The 14,550-nt window shown below is 34.9% G+C and overlaps 1 protein-coding gene and 1 pseudogene across 1 annotated transcript; both read left to right on the forward strand.

Annotated features, from left to right (window-relative positions):
• The first annotated feature begins 512 nt into the window (after nt 1-512).
• Nucleotides 513-8,580, forward strand: LOC137831983 (cell division control protein 2 homolog). Its single transcript, XM_068639920.1, has 8 exons — nt 513-850; nt 935-1,119; nt 1,617-1,737; nt 2,521-2,694; nt 3,734-3,897; nt 6,752-6,839; nt 6,921-6,974; nt 8,250-8,580. Exons 1-8 carry the CDS (start codon nt 842-844, stop codon nt 8,337-8,339), a joined length of 885 nt encoding a protein of 294 aa, XP_068496021.1. The 5' UTR covers nt 513-841; the 3' UTR covers nt 8,340-8,580.
• A 2,075-nt stretch (nt 8,581-10,655) lies between these two features.
• LOC137831981 (acetate--CoA ligase CCL3-like) lies at nt 10,656-13,537 on the forward strand (annotated as a pseudogene).
• Nucleotides 13,538-14,550: the final 1,013 nt, after the last annotated feature.

Here is a 14,550-nt window from a genome sequence, read left to right on the forward strand (position 1 = left end):
ATAAACATATATTTGCGATAGTGTTTACCTTTTTACCAGCTACTATAATATATATTCAAGGAAAATTATTATAAAGTAATAAAAAAATCATCATAAATTTTACTATCATCATTATAACAGAAATCCATGATTTTTTTTTATAAAATCACAATAATAATAAAATAATAACGTTCTAATAGAAGAGTATTCCAATATAAGATGTTAGATTTTTTCTATTTTCTTCAAGAAGTACCTTGTTAAGGTAAAAACCTCTGAAAATTGAACACAAGTGACAAAAGATAAAATACAATAATAAAAAACACTAAAAAACCAGGTAAGTCAATAAATCTGAAAGTACCTTGTAGAAATGTTATATAACCTTTATTTTGTAGTGTTGGGTTTGGTTAGGGGAGAAAAAGAAGGCTTATTTGGATGAATTTAATAGAATACGAAAATTCAAGAATTTGTGGGAAATTTATATCTCAACGTAAACAAAAGGTCTGTGAATAACAAGAGAAAAAAAAGAGACCAATGGATGAAGAGGTTGTCATAATTGTGACTTGTCATTTTCAATAAAATTAGAATATATTATTATAGTATATGTAATATAGTTTTGTTATGTTTGATTCTTTGTTTAAAGAATAATAAAATATTATAAATCTCTTAAACAATATTATGATAATTAAAGAAAAACATTAAACAAAAAAAAGAGGGAAAAGGGTAGGGGAGGAAAGAAAAGAAGGAGTTGAGAAGAGTGAAAGGGGAGAGAGAGAGAGAGAGAAAGAGAAGAAGTGACAAGAGTGGAGTGTGCGTGAGAGAGTGACTGCAAACCGCTCCACCCTTGTTTCTTCTCAGATCTTCCATGGAACAGGTTTGGGGTTAAGCAATGCATCGATTTTCCATTCTTCACTTTCCGCTCACAATTGTTGCGTTAATTTCGGTTTTCATTTTGCAGTACGAGAAGGTGGAGAAGATAGGCGAGGGTACATACGGCGTCGTTTACAAGGCTCGCGACCGCGTCACCAATGAGACCATCGCCCTCAAGAAGATTCGCCTCGAGCAGGAGGACGAGGGGGTTCCCAGCACCGCCATTCGCGAGATTTCGCTCCTCAAAGAGATGCAGCATAGGAACATTGTTAGGTATTCGTCGTTTCCTTTGCTTTTTTGTTCCAATGCAATGTCTCCTTATCGATGCTCGAATTGGAGGGTTTATAGTGCTGTTGCCGCGTGCTATTTGTTGTTAATTTTTGTTTCTGCTTTGCCTCGGAGTTTTTAGCTTCTGAAGGGTAATCAGTGAAGGAGGTGCTTTCATTTTGTTGCTTGGAGGTGTACTGTGTAGGGTTTGGATTAGTTGAACAATTGATAACCCGTTTTTGATACTTTAGTTCCATTCAGTTGTTGTTTATGTTAGGTGAACTGGTTGTGGTGTTTAATTTTTACAATCTTGTCAACATTTTAATTTTTACTCCTGCTTTTGGTCTAGCTCAATTCCAACAATGTTTGTACAGCTTTGTGTGTCCTGGCAGCTCTGAAAAACGTCTATTTTAATGTTGCTGTGTTATGTGCTATTCTTAATCTCATTCTTCCTTTTAGTCATTTCGTTATTGAGTTGTGCTCTGTGGTTGCGTGGATGACAGGTTGCAGGATGTAGTGCACAGTGAGAAGCGATTGTATCTGGTTTTTGAGTATCTGGACTTGGATCTAAAGAAGCACATGGATTCATCTCCAGAGTTTGTGAAAGATCCACGGCAAGTAAAAGTGAGTGGCACATGTGGTTTTCTTTTCTCGGATTATATATTTCGGTAACTTGAGTTATAATTGTGAGAGTTAGCAAGGGATCTAATCTGGCAAGCACATATATGGGTTTCTTATTATCTGGCTTGCCCTTCCTAAACCAAATGAAGACAATATGAGGGTTATTGATGATCAATAACCTTGTGGTTGGCTACTTAATTTGAGCTTTTCAAATCAAATGCAGATATATACATATTGTGAGTCTAATAGTTTTTGTGATGAGTGGAAGAGTTTTGTAGAATATCTTTCATTACTTGATTGGTATGATGTTGTCCTTCAAAGTTTCCTATTTCAGAAAATGAATGTTCAGTTGATTAAGTTTTTCCTTTAGGATTTTGGTTGGACCTGTCCACTAACTAGTTGCTCAAAATTATAATGTTATCTTGAGTAGTTGGTTTAAAGAAAGCTTTACTGTGTTGGTTCAGGTTAATTCTGCTTGGAAATTAAGATTCTGTGCTGAGATGCAGCTATCATGTATTTCATTGGTTTTGGCTTCCTTGTTGTCTGTCTGACAGCCTGCCTATTATCCTATTGTGATTATTTATTCAGTTAAGATGCCATGTATGATGTTCCCATTACCTTCCCTTTTCATTGTTTGTAGGTTAGATTATGGTTAAATGTTTCCAACTTAACATCCACCGAAAATGTAAAATCTATTTTGTCATGGATTCTATTAGGTGATGCTAATTTTGGTGAAAATACCAGTTTGGATTTGGAATTTGAATTCTTTAATGATCGTTTCTGTAGATGTTCCTTTATCAAATTCTCTGTGGCATTGCTTACTGCCATTCACACAGAGTTCTTCATCGAGACTTGAAACCACAGAATTTGTTGATAGATCGCCGTACAAATTCCTTAAAGCTTGCTGATTTTGGATTGGCTAGGGCATTTGGCATTCCTGTCAGGACATTTACTCATGAGGTTTGTGTGCTACCTTTGTGCTTCTTGTCAGCCATGGAGATAATAAAAAATTAAATGAATGGGTTTCGCATGAGAAAATAACATGACCATATACCGTGTTCTAAAGTTGCATCTTTTGGAACTCTGAACGTTGTTGGAAATCTTATTTCCTTGTAATGCTAAAGCTACATGACTTATCTTCAAGACTATATTTGGTAGTTTGATATTTCTGCTCCTGAGCTAAAAATCAATATTTCAGCCTTGTTGTGTTACTGGGGGTTGATGTTGTTTGTGTTGTCTACTATATATTATGCAAGATTGTGTACAAGGGTGGTCAGTAATCCATGTAGTTGACCCCATTTAGTGGGAATAAGACTGTTATTGTTTTTCTTTCCTTTAATATATTTTTTAATTGAATGGTTCTTTTGAGACCTTACTTGAATATAACCATGGGATGATTCTCTACATAAATTTGATTTTCCTCAATTTTTGAAATTTAGCATTTTGTAAATTGCTTGTCTTTGAGAATACTGAAAGTTCATCTGTCAATGGTAGCTTTTTTGCTATCCTGAAAGATCATTGGTCACTTTCAAACAATCCACTAAATTGGTATTCATAGAATGCTTCTGTTCACTTTATGTTAATTTGATAATTTCCATACATTGAACTTGTATATATAACAATTTTCACTATAATAAGTAATCAAGAATGTTAGTGTGATTGCTCTCTGTTTTTTGTTTACTCTTTTAATATACCAGCAACATTATATAATTATCCATTGAGGGTTTTCTCAATGGGTAGAATCAAACTGCTTCACCTGAAAGGACTCAGTTCGATTCCAGCCAAAGTTTTTGTGTCATGCCTTGACCCGTCCCCTAAACTTTTCTTAATTGAATACTAATGTATTTATTTTATTTTTTAATTAAAATTATTTAATAGAAGATTATGTGTATGAATCAATTTTGTGGAAAGGTATTATTGCAGTAGTCCATTTTACGAGCTTTAGAATAAATCATATTTATTCCCAAACTGTATCTATAGTTTTTATAATTGTTTGTAGGTGGTGACATTATGGTACAGAGCTCCAGAAATATTGCTTGGGTCTCGTCATTATTCTACCCCAGTTGATGTTTGGTCAGTGGGATGTATATTTGCAGAAATGGTAAACCGACGACCTCTGTTCCCTGGGGACTCTGAGATTGATGAATTATTTAAAATATTCAGGTGATTATCCAGCAGTCTCAAATTTGTCTCTAGACCTTTTAAACTGGCACATTTTTATGTATTTATATTGGATTTGATTGAAGAATCTTAATACTGTTTGGTACATCTATTTGGAGGAGGGGAAAGTTTACACATGCATTGAAATGTGCACTCATACGTATTGTTGTTTATATGTGAAATTTAAATGTTTTTTGATGTGTTGGTGACAGTTTGAATCCTTGAAAAGTTAGTCTTCAGTTTTGACCCTTTGAATATTTGTTTTCAGTTTTGGTAGTTATTGAATTATTGAACAAATTTATTGCGTGGTATCAGTCTTTCTCTTCTGCCTGTTTGACTCCCCTTCTCTTTACTTTCTCTGAATCTTAAAGCTCTACCCTCCCCAAAATTCTATAATCTATAAATAAACTAGTATAAGGTAACAAAAAAAGGATGTCGTGTCTCTTTTTTGATATTTAATTACTACGGTTTAGAGTTGATTCGGAGAGCCCAGTTGGATATTAGGAAAAAACTAGAAATGGCACCAGATTTCTTTGTTTTTGGGTCACGATTTATGTAGAATGGACCCAGGGCACGATTTTGTGGTTCACTGGTTCTCTCTTGTAAGCTTAAGTCTGTTTTTGGTGTTAACGTTCGAACTTCAGTTATACTTCTAGTGCATGACCAGATCTCTGCTAGTGTTGTTTTTCTCAGATCTGTTTTGGGTATTAACATTTTCCTCTGTTTTGGCCTGGACAGCCTCAGCAACCTCACAATGCTCCCATTTGGTTCTCTTGTACCTTTCATTGATAGGGGCGGCATAAGCTACATATTATTAGTGGGTTGGGTCATATTAGTTCCCCCCGCCCTCCCCCCTCTTGCTATTTGGATTGTTGGGAAGTTTGAGTCCGATAGCTTTTTTTGTTTAAGTAAAACATATTATATAAAATAATAATATTAAAAATTATAATAATAGTAAAATTATAATAATATTAAAACTAGAAAAAAATTTAAAAACATGTTAGGTTGTGGCACGCCAAAAGAGCGGGGAGGGTGATATGAGAGGGCAGTGGTGGGGCCAAAAGGAAGAGAGAAAATGAGTGTATAAGGAGGGACGGTACCCAAATGAAAGGAGGAACTATTCTGAGGTTTTGGGTGGTAATTTTGAGGAGAGACTGGCTTGTCATCATCCTGGTGTTTGTTGTATTTACTTGCTTTGTTGTTATTCTATATTTGTAATCCATACATAGTCATTTACTGTTCCTCTGTTCGATTTCTGTAATTCCATTTTATAGAGGAACTTATCTGTGATACATACTAGTACCAACTTAGCTATTTCTTTTCTTTGATACCCTGGTTCCTATCAAAACACAATATATAATATGATCAACTAAAAAATAATAATAAAAATATAATAGCTGTATATGATCAACAAAGCGCTTCCATAGAGGCTGTTGCAGTCACTATTCAGCCGCTATTTGGTCTGTTATGCCTGCAATACCAAACCAGCCCCAGTATCTGGTAGGGCTGTTCCTCACCGCTACATTGCTATAGTGGCGTTATAGCTAGGTATTTAAAATCATGGTTTGGGTGATAAATAATAAATGTTACTAATAATTCAAATATGTTCTTGATAGCTGTAATTATATAGATATGATCTTGATATCTGTAATTGTAAAGATAGAATCTTTATTTCCGTATTTATAACAATATCAATAACATAAGATCATAAGAACTTTACTAATTACTTATAATATATTTGTCTGGTCTCCATTTGACTGTGGATAGTTTACAGTTTCTCCACATTTCCAGGACATAGTCTTTGCAGTTTGCTTGTATTGCAATGTTAGGTTTGAATTATCAAAATGTTCATTTCTATTCTGCACTATGTTCATGTTAATGCTTTCTTTAAATTTTCAATTCATTGATTTTTTTTTTAATTCAAAGCCAAAGCTAGCCAAGTATTTCATGTACATAAACGTGAAAATACTATGAGCTAAGTTATTTTATGAAGTAACACTGGTTTCCTATACTGCCATTATGGGTCATAAACCACACAAATATTTGATGTTACTGCTGCAGATGCTTGTGTCTATCAGACCAAACATGAGCCACCTAGGATAGACCAATCGATGAAAAGAGTGAGAAAAAAAGTAGCAAAGTTGATGTTTAATTGTTGCAAGGATCCACGGTTAATCTGGGAAGACTTAATTCTGAATATTCAATAATTAATAGTAACTTTGGTATAGGTGAGTGAAAGACCCTAAGGTTTGTTTGGTTTAAGGAGACATGTACTGTTGTCATTCTCTGTTTTACAACTAAATACAAAATTATCATTTTGTTTTTCACTTGTTTCTTGTTTTCAACGTTTGTACAAGAAACAGTGAAAAAACAAATAGTTTTCCTTATATGGAAGCATTTTTTTTTTCAAATATTATGCCTGACCAACTTTTCTTAATTTGATTTTGAAAAAGAAGTTAAATAAAAGCAATTTTTTATTGATTGGAGTGACTATGATTATATTGCATTTGAGCTGATGGACATGGAGAAGAAGAGAGACCTTTCCTGTTTTGGTTCCTGCAGTTGAAGGAAGTGTTTCAGGAAATATTAGAAATTTGTGATACCCGTATAAAGTCTCCCGTCTTTATTTAGTCTTTATCCTAAAAGGATAATTAATCTGTGAATTTTTTTAATTTAGCAAACTAAGTATTTTTGAATTAAAAACTTTTCATCATAGTATCAAAACCTGTTAATAGATTTGAGAAATGGCAAACATAGTCAAATAAATATTTGCTTCCAATTCCCCCAAATGAGTAATCAAAGCTTCATATATCTATATATGTACTAATATGTATGTACATATTGTCCTTATATGAAGAATCTTGGGTACACCAAATGAAGAAACATGGCCTGGAGTTACTGCATTACCGGATTTTAAATCAACATTTCCCAAATGGCCACCTAAGGTAATTGTGGCTGTCTTGAACCTGGATTAATTGCTTTGTTCTTCATCCAGTAAGAATTTAGCTTTATCTTTTACTTTGCAGGACTTAGCAACTGTGGTTCCAAATCTGGATGCAGCTGGTCTTAATCTTCTTTCTGTAAGTACAAGATGTGATATAGTATTCTTTTTTCATGGCATTATTAAAAATAGTGCAAATAAGTATATAGTTCAACCGCCACCAGCCTCGGTGTCTAAGGCTGGATTGTGGCGATGTTATCAAGAGGTTCAATTCTCCACTAGATTTTCTTATACTCCTTCTCCCAAGTACAGAATATACTTGGGTTCAATGCCTCTAATATATCCATAAAAAAAGTAATCTAGGACAGAATGAAATAAATTTATGTGTTTTTCCTTACTAATTAGGAGAGTACTTTCGGTTCTGTTAAAAAAAAAAAACAAGATGAGAAATCAATCCAGAAGAAATAGTAAACGAGTAAGTATTCGATAGTAGTATCCTGTCACACCTGATTGTATGTAGCTTAGAAGTCAAGGTATTTGGTAGTTCTAATGTGTATTTGGCGATTTTAGTGTATTATATTTCCTAGTTATTACTATCTATCTAATAAGACCCTTAATTTGTAAGTGTTTTCAGTAGTTCCATTGGTCAAATCCCATTACTAACTGGTGCAAGGGTCAACACTTCCAGCCATTTGATTTTGTGCAATCAACAGGAATTTCTATCTAAAATTTTGTAATGAAGAGGAATCAAGTTACTTTAAGAGAGTTACTATTCATCCTTATTATTATTTTTCTTAGTCTATCGGTTTTAATAAGTAATTCATTTTAATGGTTATATTAGATTAATAGAAAATGAAGGGTAAGGATGGGGAATAACTTTCATATAAGTTTTTCTTTGAGTAACTTGATTCCTCCTATAATTTTCATTTTCTTACAAAACACTTTACTGTTGAAATCCTTCTATACTTGTTTCCCAGCATTCCCTTCGGTAATATATGACAATATAAATTAAGTTGAAAGCAGAGGGGAAGAAGAGAGATTTATCTTTGTTTTTCTCGTTAATCTTAAAGGGAGATGCTAGTAAATGACCGTTGAGGCTCTTGTTTGCCTTTTGAACATATCTAGCTCCATGGTTGGTTTATTAGGCACCAGCTGTGTGGTGAGATTATTATTATTATTAAGAAACGCATTCCAGTATTTGATTTATCATGTAATAATGGAATGAAAGATTTCATGACGTTTGTCCTCTAATAAGTTTTCCTCAATCCTCTATAGCAATCCATTCATGCATTTTAGATACTATCATCCTTTTTGGGTCCGGGGTATTTCTAATATGTGATTTCCTGTGACGCTTTATCGTATGAACCATCGCCTTATTGTATTCTCTGATAAAAAAATGTTTATTGTATTCCAGAGTATGCTATGCTTGGATCCCAGCAAAAGAATTACCGCCAGGATCGCTGTGGAGCATGAATACTTCAAAGACATTAAATTTGTACCCTGATTCCATATCTTCATGGAAAACGTGTTTATAGTAATATTTTGTGCAGAATTTATGGGTTTTGACTATGCGAGAAATGCGTGCTGTCTTTTGCTATTTTATTCAGGAAACTTGGGAGTTGGGACTGGGTCATATTTCCATTTTTTGTCCTACAGAATATTTCAGATTCAACTTGAGTGTGATCATATTGCTTTTTCTTTTCCCCTTTGTCCAGTCTCAATGCAATGCAAAAGTTATGTTTTCAGTTTGCCTGACCTGTGATAGTTCTGCTTGCTTAATGCAGAAGAAGCGCGTAACTACATTCTTTCATGATGCCAAGAAGTCACTTATTGATTGAAAAAAAGTAGTTTGTTTTACCAACCCGTTAACTTATATAATGAAACTTATTTGCGGCCGGAAAATATATGAAATATCTTTCAAAGATTAACTTTTCCAAGCTTAATTATTTAATGTTAATATCTATATCAAGACGAGTTTTTATGGAAAGCTCTTGCAACTATGTAAAGTAATAAATTGAATCCAAATAATGTAGTAATACATGTCTTTTGATTTCAGTATTACTAAATCTAATTTCATTTTGCTTATAGTAAGACCAACATGGGATTTCATTTTATAATGGATAATAAAAAGGAATATATCAAATAGCTCAAAATAAACTGTAGACATTTCTCTTAAATAAATTAAAGTAAATGAACTTTGAGTTTAAATATTACTTTGACAATTGAAAACTATAAAGTTCTCGACCCCCACCTTTGTAATTTAGTTAGGAATTGGATCATTTTATTAGAAAATTCATTTAGATTAGTTCCAGTTCACTTAAATCCTACCATAAGTTAAATTGTACTTTTCAAATTTTGCTTCAAAGCTAGTTTTAGTTTAAACAACTTAAACTTTTACAAATTTTTTATAAGCACTTTAACTTTTAATTATAGAAAATTAATTTCTTATAACTAAATGCTAATTTAATATGGATATTTAACAAAAATGAAATGATTTATTAGTGAAAATTGCTGTTATACATATAAAGATGAATCAAATACATGTAGAAATATTTTTTTCTTGCACTCACTTAATTGAGGTGGAATTAAAATTAATTTCTGATTTGTTGGGAAGTAATAGCTGTGATATTATGAATTTTAAAGCATTTATTATGAAAACAAATTTATATACTTTTTTCAATTAAATCTACACTTTAAAAACTCAATTCAGCAAAGACCTGTTTAGTCACAGTGAATGGTATGCCAAGAAACAGAGAGGAGCACCTGTCTTTCCCTTCTCCTTCCCCCTCCCTTCTTCACTGTGAGTGACCCTTCCCTTCTCCTCTGCATGGGCCATGCATGTTTTCTAATATCACTTTTATGCTATTACTCTTCCTCTCCTTTATCTATTTCGTTATTTTCTGGCTGTTTTGATAATAGCTTTTGCTAGAAAAAATATGGTCTTTATTTCGTTAGTACTAAGAACTCTTAATTATTTTTAAGCAACTTTCACTTCCATGTCAGCTTCATCTAATGCATGGTTCTAACAAGCTACGTTGTATATTTTAAAGGCTCAATCCAAGCAGATGGGGTTGGAGTTGCTTTATAGAATAAAGATTTCACTGAAAAAGTTGCCAAAAAGTTTATGCAATCAGAAAACCGAGGAAGTTGTTGAAATGGAAAGAAGGAACAATGCATCATATGCATGTAAATGTAACGATGTAGTAAAAGCAAATTTGAAGAAAGTTTACTGGAGTATATGATACGTTATTGGTAACATTGAGTTGTGAGTTTTGGATTGGTTTTGAGAAGAGAACGCAAAAACGAAAGCGAAACCAGAAGAGTGGGCATTGGATTACACAATGGAGGTGAAAACTGCGAAGAAACACACAAACAAACACATCCTAATTCTGTGAAATAAATCTGTCCGTTACTTATCAAAGGTCCAAATTGAAAGAAGGAAAGCAAAGCAAAAATGGAATTGTCAAATTACGACCACACTCCCATAATAATATTTAAGAACCATTGGATTATCAAGACCCGTCGAGTGTGTAATGAATAGTTGTGATTATTTGGAGACATATATCTTCATCAAGAGTCATGAAATTTCACGGAGAGATACAAAATGCGTGTGTATTTGAAAGATTAAATCTTTTCACTGACAATACATGAGATGATCTATAAATAGAAACCCAACTGCATGAATACAAACGTAACCAAAATACATAAATCTTCTGTAAATTTGTCGCTGAATTTGGGTGGGTACAAGGTAGGTGATTCGTACATCCATTAAGGTTAGTGTTTTGATGTGTTTTTCTGTTTTTTCGGTTATATTCTGAGTCTCCTTGGACATTGATTCAGTTTGATTCGTTGAGAGAAAGGTGCAGCAAATGGGTGTGGAGCGCGACATAGACGATTTGCCCAAGAACGAAGCCAACCACACTGCTTTGACCCCACTGTGGTTCTTGGAAAGAGCAGCATTGGTGCACCCCACCAGAAGATCCATCGTCCACGGATCACGACACTACACGTGGCTCCAGACTTACCAGCGTTGCCGTCAATTAGCCTCGGCTCTCTCTAACCATTCCATCGGCCTCGCCAACACCGTACTTCTCTTCTACCTCTTATTCTTTTACTGTCTTCATGTTAATGTTGCTGTTCTCTCTCTTCTATAATCACAACCAAATATTCAAAATAAATAATAATTCAGACACCTGATTAACCTAACCATAACTTCAGATAGGAACATTAGCTTCTTCATTCATGAATATAGTCTCGTTTCTTCTAAAATTAAGAACACTAGTTAATTTAAATTGCATACATTTTTTTAATGGATGAAAGGAATAACATCTGTTGGGTTATTTACAGCCCAAAACACAAAGTCTTAAGATTTTTTTGTTGAAGGTGATATTATGATCTCCTCACGTTCATTGGAGTTGTAGACAGGGACAAACATTTTCTATTGTGGTAAACCTCAGCCGCAGTTAGGATCAGGAAAAGTGTGTTGAGATGGTTTATCTTGGTAATCACTAGATGGGGACAAGCATGTCCCGTTGTAGTAAAACCTATGGTAAAAACCACATCACTTGAGGAGAGACTCTTATTAATATGAATATGAGATGAAAGTCTCAGAAAATTGAGTAATATATAAAAGATTTACAAACACAACCTTAGATTGGAGATGGGTCATGGTCTCTTGAATGACTAACTCATGGTTTATTGGTATGAATCCCTCCAATGTCTCTCCCCTAAAAAGTAGTACCTAAGAACATGATGATTGTGTTGCAGCCTGTATATGAATTTTATGTTGTTGTTTTTTGTTGCATTAAAGTGTGTTGAGTTGTAATGTAATGGTGGCATCAGGTAGCTGTTATTGCACCCAACATTCCAGCCTTCTATGAAGCTCATTTTGGAATTCCAATGGCAGGAGCTGTGTTGAACGCAGTTAACATTCGTCTAAACGCTCCAGCAATAGCTTTTCTTCTTGCTCATTCATCGACAGCAGCAGTGATCGTGGACCAAGAGTTCTTTTCCGTGGCAGAAGAATCCTTGAAAATCTGGTCTGAGAACAGCGAAAGCTTTAAGCCTCCCCTTTTAGTTGTCATTGGTGACGAAAACTGCCACCCCAAGGTTCTGAGACACTGTGTATCCAGAGGAGCCGTTGAGTATGAGACATTTCTGGAAGGTGGGGACCCTGAATTCAAGTGGAAGCCTCCTCAGGATGAGTGGCAAACATTGCTGTGGGTTACACGTCTGGTACCACTGCTAGTCCTAAGGGTGTGGTGTTACACCACCGAGGGGCCTATCTCATGTCTCTGAGTGCAGCTCTTAACTGGGGAATGAGTGAAGGTGCTGTGTATCTGTGGACACTTCCCATGTTTCATTGCAATGGCTGGTGCTATCCTTGGACACTTGCTGCTCTTTGTGGGACTAACATCTGTATGAGACAGGTAAATTTATTTGAGGTGATTTTGTTGTGTTAAAGTTTGCAAACTTTAGTTTAAATGAATTGCATTTGCAAACTAACTTTACAAAAGCGACTCTCTCAGACTCCATTTCAAACTCGGTTTCAAGGCACATTTAGGACAAAATCAGGATTCTAGAGCTCTTCTACATCAATTATGATTTTGCTGTTTATTCTACTCTGTTTCTTTTTTGTTTAACATGCATCCCCACTCACTCACCACTGTCTTGGCATTAACACAGGTAACAGCTAAGGCAATATATGCAGCCATTGGGAAGTACAAAGTGACTCATTTTTGTGCAGCACCAGTGGTTCTTAACTCAATAGTGAATGCCTCGCCTGAAGAAGTCATCCTTCCTCTACCCCATGTTGTAGAGGTGAATACAGCTGGTGCTCCTCCTCCTCCATCTATGATTGCTGAAATGTCTCAAAGAGGATTTCGTGTGACTCACACATACGGTCTCTCAGAAACCTATGGCCCCTCCACCATATGTGCTCGGAAGCCAGAGTGGGAATCACTTCCTGTTGAACAGCTAGCCCAGCTCAGTGCAAGGCAGGGGGTGCGGTACATAGCCTTGGAAGGCCTAGAAGTTATGAACCCAAAAACCATGCAACCTGTTCCTGCTGATGGTGCCAGTGTAGGTGAGATTATGATGAGGGGCAATGCTGTGATGAAAGGGTATCTGAAGAACCCCAAAGCCAATAAGGAGGCCTTTGCAAATGGATGGTTTCATTCTGGGGATCTGGGTGTGAAGCATAAAGATGGATACATAGAAATAAAAGACAGGTCAAAGGACATTATAATCTCGGGTGGTGAAAACATAAGCAGTGTTGAAATAGAGAATGTTCTGTTCTCTCATCCTTCCATACTAGAGGCAGCAGTGGTGGCAAGGCCAGATGAGAAGTGGGGAGAGTCACCTTGTGCGTTTGTGACACTGAAAGCAGGCATGGATGGTAGCAATGAGCAAGGTTTGGTTGAAGACATAGTTAAGTTCTGTAGGTCACACATGCCTGCTTATTGGGTTCCAAAATCAGTTGTGTTTGGACCATTGCCAAAGACAGCTACTGGGAAGACACAGAAGGCGTTGCTGAGGGCAAAGGCTAAGGAGATGGGGCCTGTAAGGAAGAGCAAGTTGTAACCATCTCACAGAATGCTTCTGCTTCTGCTTCTTCCTCTCTCACCTGTGCCTGCCTAGGATTGCTTTTACTTTTACTGTTGCTTATTTATAACTACAAAAAAACTTTCAATAATAGTGACCACTGCCTTCTATTTATTTCATTAACATTTTTGGTATTAAAAAGAAAAATACAAGATTCAAACTTTTCATTAGATTAACCAATAACAGATTCACAAACTCCACATAAATAAACCAGAGCTCTTTTAACCAAATAAAATGAATTTCAATCATAAATTTCAAAACGGATTTTCAGCTAAACGAGTTGAGCCCAATAAAGGTTGTGTCATTTCAAATTGGGCAATTGCTTCCTGCACAGCATCCGATTCCAGCGAAAAGACGAAAATTTTCTTAAAAAAAATAGATGCATATAAAAATACCTTCTGATTCCCCTTTCCGGAATATTTGTTCTAGATATTTTTTGTCTGGAACGAATTTTTTTATTATGGATTTTCTATGAATTTTTCATTTTTGTTTCTAGATTTTTATGTTCAGAATATAATAATCTCTCTTTTAGATTTTTTTTTCTGAAATGTATTATTTTAATTTCAGATTTTTTTTTGTCCAGAATAGAATTTTTATTTTTATTTTCAGATTTTTATTTTCGAAACTCAATAATCTCTTCTGGATTTATTTTTCCAGAATATATTATTTTCAATTTCGAATTTTTATTTCCGAAATAAAGAAATTTTTGGAAATTAAAAAAATATGTTGGATGGAGGTTGAAAATGATTGGATATAGGAAGCATTTGTCTTCAAATTGAACCCACTAACAGTGGGGGTTTCTTCCTGCACCCCATCATTGTTATTATTGTACCCATAAAAACCTGAAATGACGAAAGTAACCCTGACAGCTTTTAAATATCATAGCACAGCAGTGCCTCCCTCCCTCTCCTCTGCATTTTCAACACACTAATAACTCCCTCGTACCTCTGCCGAGCTCAATCTTTACTACAACAACCTCTACAATCCCACCTACAAAGGACTATTTCAAAATTTCGAAAAATATGGGGTGCAAGAAGAAGAATGATGGGATTAAGGAAAAAACACCCCTAATTAATGCCGACCAAAACCCACATAGACAAACTTACTTTAAT

This window comes from Phaseolus vulgaris, chromosome 6 (assembly GCF_000499845.2).
Source record: "Phaseolus vulgaris cultivar G19833 chromosome 6, P. vulgaris v2.0, whole genome shotgun sequence".
Classification (NCBI taxonomy): Eukaryota; Viridiplantae; Streptophyta; class Magnoliopsida; order Fabales; family Fabaceae; genus Phaseolus; species Phaseolus vulgaris.

Bases quoted from the DNA above. Each gene is read 5' to 3' on its own strand.
- LOC137831983 (XM_068639920.1), top strand. The intron at 1,738-2,520 runs GTGAGTGGCACA...TCGTTTCTGTAG, and splicing joins AAGATCCACGGCAAGTAAAA to ATGTTCCTTTATCAAATTCT. The intron at 2,695-3,733 runs GTTTGTGTGCTA...AATTGTTTGTAG, and splicing joins TCAGGACATTTACTCATGAG to GTGGTGACATTATGGTACAG.